General features: G+C 50.8%; 1 protein-coding gene across 1 annotated transcript in view; it reads left to right on the top strand.

Moving 5' to 3' along the window:
- Positions 1-6430: 6430 nt before the first annotated feature.
- MXI1 (MAX interactor 1, dimerization protein) overlaps positions 6431-14580 on the top strand; it is a 55760-nt gene continuing 47610 nt past the window's right edge. Inside the window, exon 1 of the mRNA XM_053983594.1 lies at positions 6431-6645. Within this exon, the coding sequence (XP_053839569.1) occupies positions 6450-6645 (196 nt within the window). The 5' untranslated portion in view covers positions 6431-6449. The remainder of the gene's footprint in view (positions 6646-14580) is intronic.

Genomic DNA, 14580 nt, shown 5'->3' with positions numbered 1-14580 from the left:
CTGTTGTTGCTGGAGTCAAGTGTCAGCTATGCCCTGATGGATTTCCCCACCTTAACACCAGACCCAGGTACCACAAAGCCCAAGTTAGCCATGAAATCCAAGGAAACTAATTTTACTGTGCAAATGAGGATCTCGTCTTTGTAGAAACTGTCTGATGAGTCCAAGCTGCAAAAGCTTTGACAAAGCAGAAATAAGGTATTGCTGAAGGACAGTCTGGGGAGGCCAAAACTGAGCCCTTGCCCCTCCAAAACCGTGGACATCATTTCTGCATACTCCATCTTGAGGTGGGGATGGCAGGAAACCTCCCTGGACACTTCCCCTTGTAAAGCCTCTGCCTTTCGTTTCCTCTAGGCTTTATCTTCTGCAGCCAGTTTGCCAAGACACGAGGCCTGAGGGGGTGAAAGGGAAAAATGAGGCACGTGAGCAGGTGCAGTTTGTGCACAACCCCAGAGATGCCTGGCTTCATAGCAGTCACCACCTCAGGAAGGCCGTCCTGGGCTAATGCATCAAAACACAGGGGGACCAGGAGGTTGTGTGCTATGACATCAGTTAAAAGGCCAGCTGAATGGAGGGACACAAAGCATTCAAAAGTGAGAAGAGGCTCAAACCTCCACTGGGAGGTGTGGGATCCTCTTTCTCTACTCTTCCCACAGTGAATCCTGCTGGGCTTGTCCTAATGGCTCTTCAGCCTAGCCCAGAAAGCACAAATCCCAGAAATGTGTTGGAGATGTGTTGGATGTCACTTTACTGAGTCTAACATAAAAATTCAAAGCTGAAGCATGCAAAATTGCACACTGAGAATATTACAAGATCCTCCTGCCTGGAGCAATGTCAAATGACCTTCTCTTGATCTGCCAGCCCAGCCCAGACTCAAGGATCAATCGGTGTACTCCTAGGAGTGATGTAAAGCTTTCAGCTGAACAGATGGAGAGCTAGATCCTCCACTTGACTCTTTTCACCAGGGGAGACACTCTTGGACGTTTTGCCACATCCATCCTCCCACCTGCCTTAGCAGGTCCCATCCACGCCTTACAGAGCCACCCAGACCCACCAGGAATATTCAGCATTTAATCCACCCACCAAGAGATGTGTCTTTTTTCTGCTGGCACAAGGCAATTTCAGACCATATGTGTGCTTTCCCTTAAGGGTGGGCAAGAAAAATTCTTTATTATTTTTATATCAGAACTGCATGGCAACTACTGTGAAAGGCCAAGTGTGAACGGCAGAAAACTAGTAGGAGCTGAGAAGAGCTCGTGCCATCTCCCAGCTTCTGAGACAGAAAACCTACTATTACAAAGATGGAGAGTGGGGAGAGCAATTAGAAGGCTGGAAGTTAAAAAAAAAAAAAAACCAAAAAAAAACCAAACCAAAACAAAAAAAAACCCAAATAACCACCTTATTGTAAAAGCAGAGATCATAGCTCAGATTTGCCTGATGAATGCTGAGATCAGGGGGTGCCACACAGGAGTTCAAGGAGGACCAATCCTTACAGGATTGTAAGGAGGGATTTCAAAGGAAATTAAGTAGAAGCTTTAGAGGTACTAGCAGGACAAAACTGTAAATAACAGCATCATAAATGGATCTGAGTGAAGCAGTATGGCTAGGCAAGGCAGGAGCAGGCAAGAGGGACCATCACCGCTATTTGTAGCACAGTTATTTCCAGCACACACCAAAAGAGAGCGTCAAGGACAGATCGAAGAGGCGATGTGGCACCATGGGCAGCCGGAGAGACCCGGTGAAACCATGGAGCTTCCTGAGCCCCAGCAAAGGATCAGGAGTGCTCCAGAGCCTGAGGACCCACCTTATGCATGACAGCTGCTGGAGCAGGCACCTGAAACCCTGACAAGGGCCTTTCTCCTGGAGCACCTCTGAGTTATCCTGATCTCTTGTTTCTCTTAGGGAGCAGTTGGGGAAATGAAAGGCCATTGTAATAATGGCTTCATAAGAGGGCTGGATGCATCCCCCCACTCTGGGCCTGGCCAGGTGAGAATCAGGCTCTGACAGCATCCCTAAGGACATGGAGCCTTGGCTGCAAACATCTAGCAGCCCCACAGAAGGATGTGTGGCCCTGCTGTAAATCATGGTCCCATGCCTTGGGACAAGGGACAACAGGCAGCAATAGCAGGTGGCAGCCAAGGGCCTGGCAGGACAGCCTGGAGCCAATGTTCCAGGGGAGAGCTACATGTATTAATTATTGACTAGTGAAAGAAGAGATATGAGATTTCACTGATCTCTGTGCATCTCTCTGTACAGGCAGGTTTCTGCACCCCAATTAAATCATGCTTGGGCAAGGAGAGGGACAATACCTGCACTCACCATTGGGCTGGGGCCATAAGGAGTGATGCCAGTAACACTAAAAACTTCCTGGGTCTAACAGCAAAATCAAGGTTTTAGAAATCACCCAGGTTCCATGAGAGATCTTTTCTCCCTCCAGAGTACAGCTGCTCCAGACCAGCTCTAGCCCATCCCCACCACAACAACTGTGTCCATTAAAAAAAAAAAAAAAAAAAAAAGAGATATGCAATAGCCTCCAAACAATTTTTCAATATCTTTATATCACTCTTGTGCAGCAAGAAATGCCTACCCATGGCAGACAGGTAGCACAAATATCACTTGGAAAATGAGTTAGTTCTTCCAAAATGACTGCAGCAGACTTTTAAAGGCTGGTGAAATTTTATAAAAGGATTACATTAGGATTAGCCTGAAAGGAAAGAGAGCAGGTGCTTCCAGGAGCTTTTGCAGACCAAAATCCAGGGTTGTCTTGGCTCCCACCCTTCAAAACCCTTTCTGAACCCTGCCAGGTTTGTCCAGGGGGTGATTTACACTGGTGCTGCCACTGGAACAAACTGAATGGATAACACCTGCGATGTGGGGAAACAGCTGCTGTGTGTGATACCACCAGAACAAGGTCAAAATACACCCACCAAAGGGGACTTAGCATTTGTGCTCAGAGCAGGAGCTCTGTTTTCCTCTGTTCAGCCCAACATGGGCACCACACACACACACGAGATGATTCCCATGGCAGAGGGAAGGGATGCCCACTCTCTACCCAGGGGTTTCTCATGGCACCTCACACCACCTGGCAGCTTTGCACCTAAACCCACACCTTGCTATGTTATGCAGAACTGCAAAATAAAGCACTCCAGCAATCTTACCTCTTATCTTACCTAATCCCCAAATGATGGGGTGGATATTTTCCCCACTTTTACAGGTGTGAATTTGGCAGCACCCCTGTGGGCACCCAACCTCTGCATCCCTGGGCCATGCTCCCCTCGCCGTATTGAGGGCAGCCTGCAGCCACAGGCTGCTGATAAAAGGTCCAGGGATGTCCCATGATGTGAGAGCTGCCTTGGCCACCCCCTGGAAGCAGAGGCCATGTGGGCAGTGGGGCTGAGCCAGGGGCTCAGCCCAGCTCACCCCAACTCCCATTTCTGTGGGCCCATGGGGCTGCACTCAGGTCTTCCACTTTTGTCTGAGAATCAGCTTCCCCATCGCCTTGCAGAGAAAAAATTGACAGTGAGACTTCAGGATGAGCTCAAAGGTTGAACAAAGTACAAGAGAAGGGAAATAAAGACAGCATGCCCTTAGCTGGCTGTAGTCAGAAGGCTGCAGTGGATGAGGGTGCCGGACCATGGCTGCTGGATGTGCAGAACTGGCAATACTGCAAAACTTCTTCCCTTATCACTCCTGTGTTGCCTCTCTGATTCTGGGTGCTTTCCACTGCCCACTCTCTTTTTTTGTACCCCACAGCCCACGTGCCCTAAAGCTTCCATTCCTCTTGAGCCAGTTCCCTTGCAATGCCTGCCCTTGGACCATTCCCTCAGGAATACTTTTCTCTGTGGAAGTGCCTTTAAAGAGAAATCATCCTGCAACTAAGCTAGAAGGGAAAGGGATCAAAATTATGATTATTCTCGCTTCAAACCTGGGATGTCGCTGGGAAAAGCGGTACCTGCTGAATCAGCACCAATCAATACAAAGCATTCCAAAAATCGCTAGAGAAGTGTCGTGCAGGTGCACAAGGAGGACCAAGAAATGCAGTAGGTAACAGAGGATGTTGCCATTAGGCACAAGATCTACAGTATGGAGTCTGGATGGCCATATACATCCTCATCTTCTGGGAGAGGGGCTGAGATTTTTAAATAATCTGATTTTTAAGCAATCTGATGCTGGCTACCTCTGGTGCCTTTGGTGTGCTTTCAGCAATGATCTCTTGTACTTTAAGGTGAGGTCATGGAAAGCCTTCTGCCCGATGGTGAGCCAGCAGAGAGGTGCCCTCAGTGTCCAGCCAAGCTGGACAGCTGCTTGTGTCCAGGTCCTCAGTGGCTGCAACTGGGGTTGATTAGAGCAACCCCACCACCAGCTCAATCCCTGCACAATTAGAAAGCCAGAGACTTTCTGACTGATGTTTTAATGGGAGTGTTCACCCATGCATGCTTGTAAAGCAGGAATCGTGTCTTATCTCAGCTAGTCAGTGGAGTTAATAAAAGCCAAGTACATTCTGAGTCCTTCACTTGCCTGGATGTACCCTGTGGCTCAGCCTGGCTCCCACCTCCACCTCTGCTCAGCCCTTGCTTTCCCAGCTGAAATCCTGCTCTCAGGGATGGCCAGTCGCCTGCGGGTGCTGAGCACACCTAAGCCTGGCAGCGCCGTTCTGTCCCGTTCCACTCCCGGCACACCAGGCTCTGCCTTCTTCTCCACTCTTCTTAAGGCCACAACTAAATCTAGATGATGCTTTGTGTCCTCCCTCCTACATCAGCCCGTTCTGGGCTGCCAAGCGCAGTGATGGGACAATTCGTGGCATCGTTGATGTGGCAGCAGCCATGTGGTGCTGCCGGCACGGAGGAGGTGCCATATGGCCGCGGGAGGGGCTGTGTTGAGCCGCACTGCACGGGGAGCTGGCCCAGCCCCGGCATGTGCCGTGGGAAGGGCATGTGACCGACGAGATCCTGCAGCCATGCTTCCCAAAAATAGCCTGCTGGCCCCCAGCAATTGGGTGCCGCAGGGATTTCATTGCATGCGCTGCAGTCTGGGGCACCGTCCCCTCTCAGATGATTCAGGTCCCGGTGATGCTGCGGGCTCCAGGTACCCATTAGCCCTTACTAATACAGCACTCCTAAACGCCCCACGACCTCTCTTCTCTGCTCTTCAGCCAGTTCCGGTCCCTGGGAGGCCGGTGAGCCCGGCGAGACCCACGGAGCCCCACGGCAGCCAGGTGTGAGCAGGTCCCCACGCCCCAGCACATCTCTGGGGCGATGCTTCTCCCCAGCCGCTCCTACAGGGCTCCTCAGTGGAACCAGACCAACCCGACCGGCCGGGCAGGAGCGGGGTTTTGTGCTGCAAACGTAGCACCGTGTTTCAGGTGATGCTGTCACGGATAGAAGGGGAACCAGGAGGGTGTTGGAGGTCACTTGCTGCCAGCCTGGTGCGAGTGGAATCCACTCCGCCTACCCCCTCAAAATTCATGGACCCGAGATTGCAAATGATTTCTGGAAGTGCAAATCCTTGCCCTTCTCCTCAGTCTGGGTCACGTCCTGCGCTCTCTCCTCCGGGCTCAGCTGCTCTTTCTCACCTCCCTGACTGCAAAACAAGGGGAAAACAATCTATAGTGTGCCCGGCTCTGACCCCAGGTCTGCAGGGATGGATATGGAGGAGGTGAGGAAGGCTGGTGCATCCCTTTCCTGCTCTCTACCTTCGATTTACTTTCGGAAAAAAAAAAAAATATTAATTGCTTTTAGAGTCTAAACCCAGAGAGAGCTTTCTGGGGGGCACTGCATAATAGAGGAGGAGTAATTTGACATTAAACTGCTAGTGCTTCATGCCGAGGGGCTCCTTTGGAGTTCGAGTTTTGCTTGCAGTGCTGACCCAGGGCTGCCCCCAGGGCTGGGCGCAGCATGGGCTCCCCAGCCCGCCTGTCCCGCTGGCTCCCTGACCAGGGACAGACCTCGGGCAGTGACGGGAGGTGACACGGAGTGACAAGGGCCGGGCAGGCCTGGCTGTGCCTCTGTGCCTCCTGGGGGTGGGTGCAGCTGGGCTCCCACCAGTGCCACCATCCCCGGGGGCGCGGTGCCACCACGGCCGGCGCAGCAGCCGGTGCCCCTTTCCAAGGGCTCGTTCCCCGCTGCGGAGTTGTAACACATCCCGGGGCTGCTGAGCGGCGACCCGCCGGTCCCCCCCCGCCCCGGGACAAGCCCGGCCCTGCCCCGCCGGCCGCCCCCCCCCCCCCCCCCCCCCCCGCGCCGGGCGCCGCGCAGCCGCCGGCGTTCGCACTCCGCAGGCGCGGCCGGGCCGGGCCGCCCCGCCGGGGCGCGGGGGGGGCGGGACGGCGGCGGCCCGTGGGGCGACACAGCGGCGGGGCGGGCGGCGGCAGCGCTGGGATCGCGGCGGCCGCCGGGCTCGCCGGCAGACGGACTGACGGACGGACGCGGTGCAGCACGGGGAGGCTGCGGGGCATGGGGAAGCGCGGCCGGCCGCGGAGGGAGCCGCGGAGCGAGCCGCGGAGCGCAGGGGCGGCCGGCGGGGCCCGGTGCCCCCTCGGGGACATCTGCAACACGAGCCCCGCGGCGGGCATGGACACCTTCCTCTACAACGTGCAGGTGCTCCTGGAGGCCGCCAGCTACCTGGAGCGGATCGAGAAGGAGAATAAAAGTAAGTGCGGGCTGGCGGCCGTGGCCGCGCGTGTGCGTGACCGCTGGGCGGTCAAGGGGAGTAAGGAAAATAAACCAAACTTTCGGCTGGCTGCAGGGGCTGGCGACGCAGTGACAAAGGGCGCCGGGGCCGGCCTGCACCCCCCGAGGCAGAGGCGTGCGTGCGACCCCGCCGCCACTGGGCCCGGGGGGAAAGTTTGGGATGGAGAGTGGAGCGGGACGGTGCAGGGAGGGGGGGGCGCATCTCCGGTTCTCGGGGAGAGCGGGCTCGGAGGGGCACCGAGAGGGGCCGGGGGGGCGGCGGGCTCCGCGCGGAGCCAGAGCCGGTGGCGGAGCCGGAGCGGCGGGGGAGGAGGCGATGACACGTCCCCGCTCCCCCCGCCGGGGCATGGGCAGAGTCACGTAGGCAAGTGGCAGCGCTCGCCAGGTAGCCGGCGGAGAGGAGAGGGCAGGGCAGAGCAGTGTAGTGCAGGGCAGGACAAGCGTCCGGTGCGGGGCGGTGGCCAGCGGCGCCGCTAGCCCCCTGCTCCGCGGGCGCGGAGGGTGCGCGTAGCCCGCGGCTTTCCCCCGCGGAGCGGTCTCCCGAGCGGGCACGCGACCTGCGGGGGACGGCGGCACCGCGAGGAAGAGGCGCTTTGGGAACAAAGGGGCGGCCGTGGCCCGCGGCGGAGCGCGGCCGCGGACCCCGCGCAGTGGCGGAGCGCACTCCAGCGGCGCAGCGCCCGGCGCGCCCCGCCCCGCGGGCGGACACATGGTTCGCACATGGAGCCAGCGCGCCGCGCTCATTGGCCGCCGCCTCCCGGGGGCGGGGCCGCGCGGCCGGCTCCGCCAATGCGCGGCGCCGGGGTCCCCCGTGTGACGTCACGCGTTGCCGAGCGGGCCGGGGGGGGGCGTGGGGGGGGGGCTCGGCCCGGGGGCTCCGGGGACCGGCGAGCCCGGGGGTGTCACATGGACACCTCGCCGGGAGCCCCGGGCTCCGCTCCGCCACCGACGCTTTGCCCTCGTTTTCCTCGGGTTTCTCTGTTACTCTTTGTTTTAGCCTTTTTTTTTTTTTTTTTTAATTTTCTACCTTTTTTTTTTTTTTTTTTAAATTTCTCTGCCCTCCTCGGTTTCATGTTTGGGTTTCCCTCCCCCCCCCCCCATTTTTCCTCCGCGGAGTATGTGCTGCGTTTTGTTTTCCGTTTAACTTTACAAAGGGATCAGCGAGTCCCTCGCCACGCGTCTCCATCGCACCATCGCCCTCTCCTCGCCGTTCATCCCTATGGCAGCTATAGGTCCCGTGCAGGTGACGATATAGGGTGCCCTTGTTCTGCGGGAAAAGCTGCGTGCACGCAGGCTCCCAGGGAAAGGGATCCCACTGCGGAGGAGCTGCTCTGCCGCTGAAGCTGCGGCCAAAAGCCCTTGTTCCTTGTTCGCCCGGAACAAATCCAGGCTGCTTTTCTGTTTGGGAAAGTTGAGTTAATATTGGAGTGGGATTTTTTTTCTCACGTGCTAATTGTTGTTTCGTAATGAATCTGCAAAGCCAAGCGTCTGAGGAGCTGAGCTGCACCGTGAGTAGCAGCTCTGAGCAGGAAAATGACAGGAGACATGAGCAAGAATTGGGTTTGCATGTGAAAACAGCAGCATCCCTGGTTTGGAAACTGATGTGAGACCGTTTTGCTTTTTTTCTCAATGAGCACTGTTCTTGTGAAGGGGAACTGTCAAAATCATGTCTTTTTTTCGAGGTGGGGGGAGATAGAATTTTCCTTGCTGTTGAGATGGATAGTATCTGATCTTTTAAACGCTTCATTTAAAAATGCATCATTTTATATGGTTCCTTGTTTGGAACTGGAAAATGAGTAGGACAACAGGATACAGGATTTTTTTATTGCTAGATTTTTAAAAGAGGTGTTTGCATCTAAACAACTCCATTCCTGAGCACTTGTTTTCACTGAAGCTTTCACTAGTAATTGTTGAGGTCATAGTGTTGAAAATCATCACTTCTATTAGGAAATTCTGCAAAACCTTTCAGTATTTTAATGTGCAGTCAGGACATTTTAGGGTGAAAAGTCCCATTTAACCAAAGTTTCAGCTGGTGAATGTGCTGTTCAGAACATGACCATCATAAAACGCACAGCTTTTACGTGTTGCTCCCAAACAAAGAAAAATGCTGCTGGGATTGGAAAACAATCTCTGAGCCTTACTGGCCCTATCTAAACTAAGGAACAGCTGCAGAAGCGGGAGGGTTGTATCCTAATGTATATGCATCTCCTTTCTGGGAAGAGATTTACATCCAGAGCTCAGCTTATTGCACCAAGAGAATGCTGTGTCCATTCATCTGCCAGGGCAGGGGTGATTCCTCAATGCACTCAGTGCTGGCAGCCTGGCAGAGATGTTGCTAATGGGTGGTCACTCCTCATTACAGTCTCTGAACTCACAATTCACAATAATGGGGGGGGCAGCTCAAAAAGGTTTGGTGATGGAGACTGCCACACTCACTTGCAGTCAGACTTGGTGTTTGCCTGCTTCCTGCAGGATGCCCAGGTCATTTGACCATGGTGTTACGAAGGGCTGTAATGAGCTATTTTGGTGTTACTCCCATCAGGAAGGTGGCTGACTCACAGCCCTGTTGTGCCAGGTGCTGTACATGCAGGGGAGTGACAGTGCCCTGCCCCAAGGAAACAGAGTCTTAAAAAAATAGAGGTGACAAATAGATGTTTGTCTCTTCCTGGCCAGGATGGGTGACAGGGACAGAGCTGGGTAAAGCACCAGGATGCTGGTTGGGATCAGCATCACAGTGGTATGGAAGCTGGAGGGCTTCACTAGTCAAAAGAAGGAATTTAAGGAAGGGCTATTAAGGCTCCCAGAGCTCAAGTGGTTTTCCTCATAGTTTTATGGTTTCTGATAAACCACACTCAGTGTCCTCCTACATTCTTCCGAGCCTTTGATGGCTGTGCCATGTTATTCACCTTCTCCAAACACTGTCCTCAGCAGGAGCAGATGCTGTTTGGTAGAGGGGCCCCCTGAGAGGTGGACACAACCTCTTCTCTTGTGGATCCAAATGCTTGGATATCCCAGATGTGCATGTCACACCTTCTGGTCATAAAGGAGCAACTACAAGGATGTTTTCAGCTTCCAAAACACTCCTACCCTTGTCTGCAGGTCAGTGGTACAAGGCAGACAGCAGAGCTTTTCATGTCTAGGGCAGGACTTTCAGATAAGGCAGGAGTTTCCTACCTGCCTGAAGCTCAGGCAGAAATATGGAGATGATGATGATTTACATTTATAGGTCCCACATCCTATTGTTGTGGTCATGAATAACAGCAGAGGGGCCATGGGTTGGCTGGGTGGTATGGAAACAGAACCACAGGGCAGGAGAGCTGGGTAGGATATACTGTCAGGGCTATGGCAAGGGGAGGCAGTGTTCTGGAGTGGCTTCTCATCACCACCCTTGTAGTATTCACTTATATTTTAAAATATTAGAATAAAAATGACCTGTGTTACAGTATGGTGACAGGGAAGGTTAGAATCCTCTTATCAGACTCCTTGGGTAAGCTGGAGTATTTTAGCTACTGAAATATAACTGAATTATTTTTCCAGTTGAGCCTCTGAGTGAATAACAGTGCTGCCTGCCTTCTTGCTGCAGTTCTCATGGTGAGACCACAAAACCCAATCCCAACACACACCTTGCTAACTGACATGTACAGGTTTCCAAATGACCTGTTTCTAGAAATTTAAGCTTGGTATCCAAGGAATAGAAACGTCACATGAAGAAAGTTACAGTGGCTGTTTTCAGAAATGAAAGTTGTGCTGAGGGCAGCTCTGTTGATACATCTGTAACCTCTGCAAATGCCACCTCATGAATAAGCATGGCTGAAAATCTGTAGCAGCTGAAATGCTGGAATTTGGAAGATGTTTTTAAAGGGACCTGGAATAAACTCAGCTGAGGTTTAGTATTGTGCCAGGCATCCCCTTTGGGTGTGTAGACTCATGTTTTTGTCAGTAGGAGTTGCACAAACACGTGATTAATCCTTTGGATACGATGACTTATCTGTAATAGGCATGGTGTGTAATACATTCTGATCTCACTACAGATACAGACCTGTGTTGCCATATCCTCTTCCAAAAGCATGAAGGCAATCAAGTCTCTGTAACAGGGGTGACAAGTTCACAAATCTAATAGAGGTGTGCATGCATGGGACAGTGGACCTTGCCCCCTTGCAGGAGATAGCTAGATCTTCTTCAAATGCTGGCTATGTTTATTAATCTTCTGACCAGGAACAACAAATGGGTGATCTTAGATTTGTCCTTTGCTCCTGAATAATTCTCTCTGAGGGAGAAGACAGCTGAGCCTTGGGCATGAGTTAACATTATCTTCATCATGTGGCTCCTTCCATTGTTAATGTGCTGTTTAGAGTCTTTTTCTGACAAACCAAAGAAATGTCAGAAACCTGTAATTAGTGGAGGGCAGAAGAAGCTGAGACTGCCTTTGGTCTGCATGCAGAACTCCCATTGTATCAATGAGAGCTGACCGTGTGGCTCAAGGTCAGTGTAGATGGTCTTGGATCTTAAGGTGATGTGATCTACAGAGATGTGTGGGACCCCTTTATTTATATATTTTTCATCCAACTCACAGTAACCCCCTTTCATTCCTCCTGGTTCATGACCTGGCCACAGTGATTCATGCGTTAGCCACTTCCAGGTTAGGGTATTTTGACTCATGCTGTTTGGACATCAGCATAGAATTCAGAAGGAAGCCACAGCAGGAGAAATGATAGGGCAGAGGTAGAACCATGGAACTGTGCCAGAAGCACTGCTGCGAACCGATTACATCCCTTGTCAGCAAAGCACCCTGAGAGCTGGGAGAGAAGTATCTTCTGCCACTAGCTGAACAACCCTACGTTCTTGTTATTTAGCTGAAGGACTGTGTATATTTTTTTTCATGGAAATTCCTCTTAATTTTGCAGCTGGATCAGTTAACTGACTTAATCAAAGTTACAGAGTAAGTCACTGACTCATTATAAATTTGGGCACAGCACAGGTCTGAAAACAAAGCATATCTCCTGGAAAGAAGGAACAAGTGGCCCAAAGAGCCAATAGATCTGTGGCTTTTATCTTATTGTTTGGCAGAGCTTAGTCTTTGAATCAGAGTGTGCACTTTATTGCTGTTCAAACTCTTGCATATCCCAGAGGTTTGGTTCTGAGGAACTTTTACCTTATTTTTTGGCAGAGCTTAGTCTTTGAATCAGAGTGTGCACTTTATTTCTTTTCAAACTCTTGGATATCCCAGAGGTTTGGTTCTGAGGAACGTCTGTCCTCAGTGGTGGATGGGTTCCAGATACCAGTGGGAGTGGTGAAATGGATTATCTGATGCCTTGTGAAAGAGTGAAGCTCCTGGATGAGGAATGAGGCCACATCCTATAGGCACTTGTAGGTCCCTTAGTGAAGGTATTGCAAGCCTTGGAAGGGAGTTGAGTAGGTGGGACTTGGGTTGTGCTCCAGTCTCCTGCTGCAAGTCCTGCAATACTGAGCTATTACAGCCATGACTACAAGAATAGAGACCTCTTTGTTACAGTGCTGATATGTTGTTCAGATGTTGTTCCCCTTACTAGAGAAACAGGAGTGGTATGAATCTGCTGTTCCCAGAAATTTGGGGAATCACTGAATCTTTGCACTGTTTTGAGAGTGCCAGAAAATGGTTCCCACCAGGGATCTCTGTTCATGCTTTGATTGCACAAGTGTTAGATTTCAAGGATTTGAAAACAATATTAAGAGTTTGGAGGGTTTGTGTGAAGGTGGCAAAGGAAGCGCTTATGGCTGTTGCCATCTTGATGTTCCTCCCAGAAAATGCACATGGTTGGGAACAGGAGGATTTTAGCAAAAGCCAAATACAGAATGAAAAACAAGGCAGCTTAGCCAAAGGGATTGCCCTTATTGAAAATAACTTCCACATTGCAAAGCATTGTGTTATTTCTAAGGTTTGTGTTCAAAGCAGAGGGCTGGGCATCTTGATTTGTGAGACGTGTTCCTGTTCCACGTCTGACTTAGGGTGTGTCTTCATGTGAGTAATTATGCTGCTTACACCTCAGTTTCCCTTCCTGTCGAGTGGAAAGAAAATAGCTAAAGTAATTTTGGGTTTGAGAAGCTTAAAGCATTACTTTTGGAAAGCTCTTAGAAAATTTCCCTGATGGAAGTTGCTAGTTTAATGTAAGTGATGGTGATGTTGATAAAAAACAGATGACATCTGTTATACTTGATGAAAATAGTACAGCAGCATTTCAGATGTAAATATTAATTGATTTCTGCACTGCAGATTTCTTCTTGGATATTTAAATTATTGCTAAGGAGGAGGGAAAGGCTATCAGGGAGATTAACAAATCCATTATTAAGGCTGGAAATGGAGGGTTGCCGAAGTGCCATTTAATAAAATGTAAAAAGCCCCTTTCTAAAGGGCGAAGCAGCAGAACACACAATGAAAGTGAATCACAGCTGCCAGAAGGGATGCCAGCAGCAAGCACTTATAATCAGAAAACTGTACTTACAGATCATTCAGAGCCACTAAATTAAATGATCTCATTCTCCCCTAAAATACTCTTCCCTTAGCCCCTCCCCAGTGTTGCCTGTGGATTGCTCAACCACATTTAAAATCTGACTTTGGGGGCTTTTTGGTCAGCAGTTGAATGGTATTGGGCCTCTTTGTGCTATTTACTTTCCACCCACTTTTGTTTCTGTCACATTCTGGCATTTTGCAGGCTGACCTGCCCACATGAGCACTTGGGATGGCAATTGCAAGATTTTACAGATCTGCTGTGGCTCCATAGTTGACTTGCCTCTTCTCTAGGGCTCCTTCTTTGGGAAAATGTCCCACAATTTATTCCCAAATTTGTCTTTGTTTCACACAGATTTTTTTTTTTTTCTAATTGCACATTGTTTACTTCAGAAACAAAGACTTGGAAGCTGAGCTGAAGTGTAAACGCAAGAGCTTATCCTACATAATTTCACACAGAACTGATCCTGCTGTTACTTCTTTCCAGGCTGATTTAATTCACCATGTGTATCAGGATCCCCCTCCTTCATCTTCTCTTGTTTTGTATCTTGAACTTTACTTTCATGAGGCTGACACTCTGATATGCTCTTAACCGACCCCTTCATTTTCCAGGCATGGCTTTCCCTATTTAATCCCTAGAGTGGCACCACATATCTCCCAATGTGCCACCAGAAAAGCTAATGGCAGTGGATGCTCACAAGGGCCTGTTTTACAGTGATTTTGGGGCTTCGTCATGAGTTTGGGGGGTTGGAGTTTCAGGGTTTGGGTTTTTTCATGTTTAGTGTTGCTAATCCTGAGAAGCAAATGGCTCGCTGGTTTTGGAAGTAGGTTAAAGGAAGCACAGTTAGAGCCCAGAAATGCTCTTGCCTTAACCTCACTGTTGTGGAGATGTCTGTGCACCTGTGTCCTTTTCTCTAATCCAAGATCTTATGAGCAGTCCTTGAGACTGCTCAAATTTGGAGTTTTCCATGTGCTTTTAACAGTCTCCTCTATGGGCAGTTTCCAGTGTAGAAATAGGAGGTGGGGAGAGAGAATACTTCATTCCCTGAGTTCTCCCCTGGACAAAAGCCAGTCTTTGCATGTGCTGTGGTCTGGCTGGGTGTAGGTGCCTGAGTGGAGACTCTCCTGTCCGAGCAAGGGCTGGGACTGGCTTTCCCAGAATGAGGGAGGGATGTCCCTGGAGGTGTCCCAGCTTCCTTTATTTTTCAGCTATCCCACCTTAAGAGAAACAAAACAAATCAACCCCTAGAGATTTGGAGATGAAAAGGTCTATGTAAGAACTGAATAGTGGTATTATTTTTACCTCCATCAGCTGCAAGCCTGCAGTTTTCTGAGGAAACCTCAGAAATGGTGAATCAGCAAATTGTGTGTAGAGAAAAGTTAGCTACCCTGAATCCACTTTTTTCAGCT

The sequence above is a fragment of the Vidua macroura genome, chromosome 8, assembly GCF_024509145.1.
Source record: "Vidua macroura isolate BioBank_ID:100142 chromosome 8, ASM2450914v1, whole genome shotgun sequence".
NCBI classification, from domain to species: Eukaryota; Metazoa; Chordata; class Aves; order Passeriformes; family Viduidae; genus Vidua; species Vidua macroura.
Note: the sequence above shows the minus strand (reverse complement) of the source record. Positions and strands in the feature narration are given on the sequence as shown.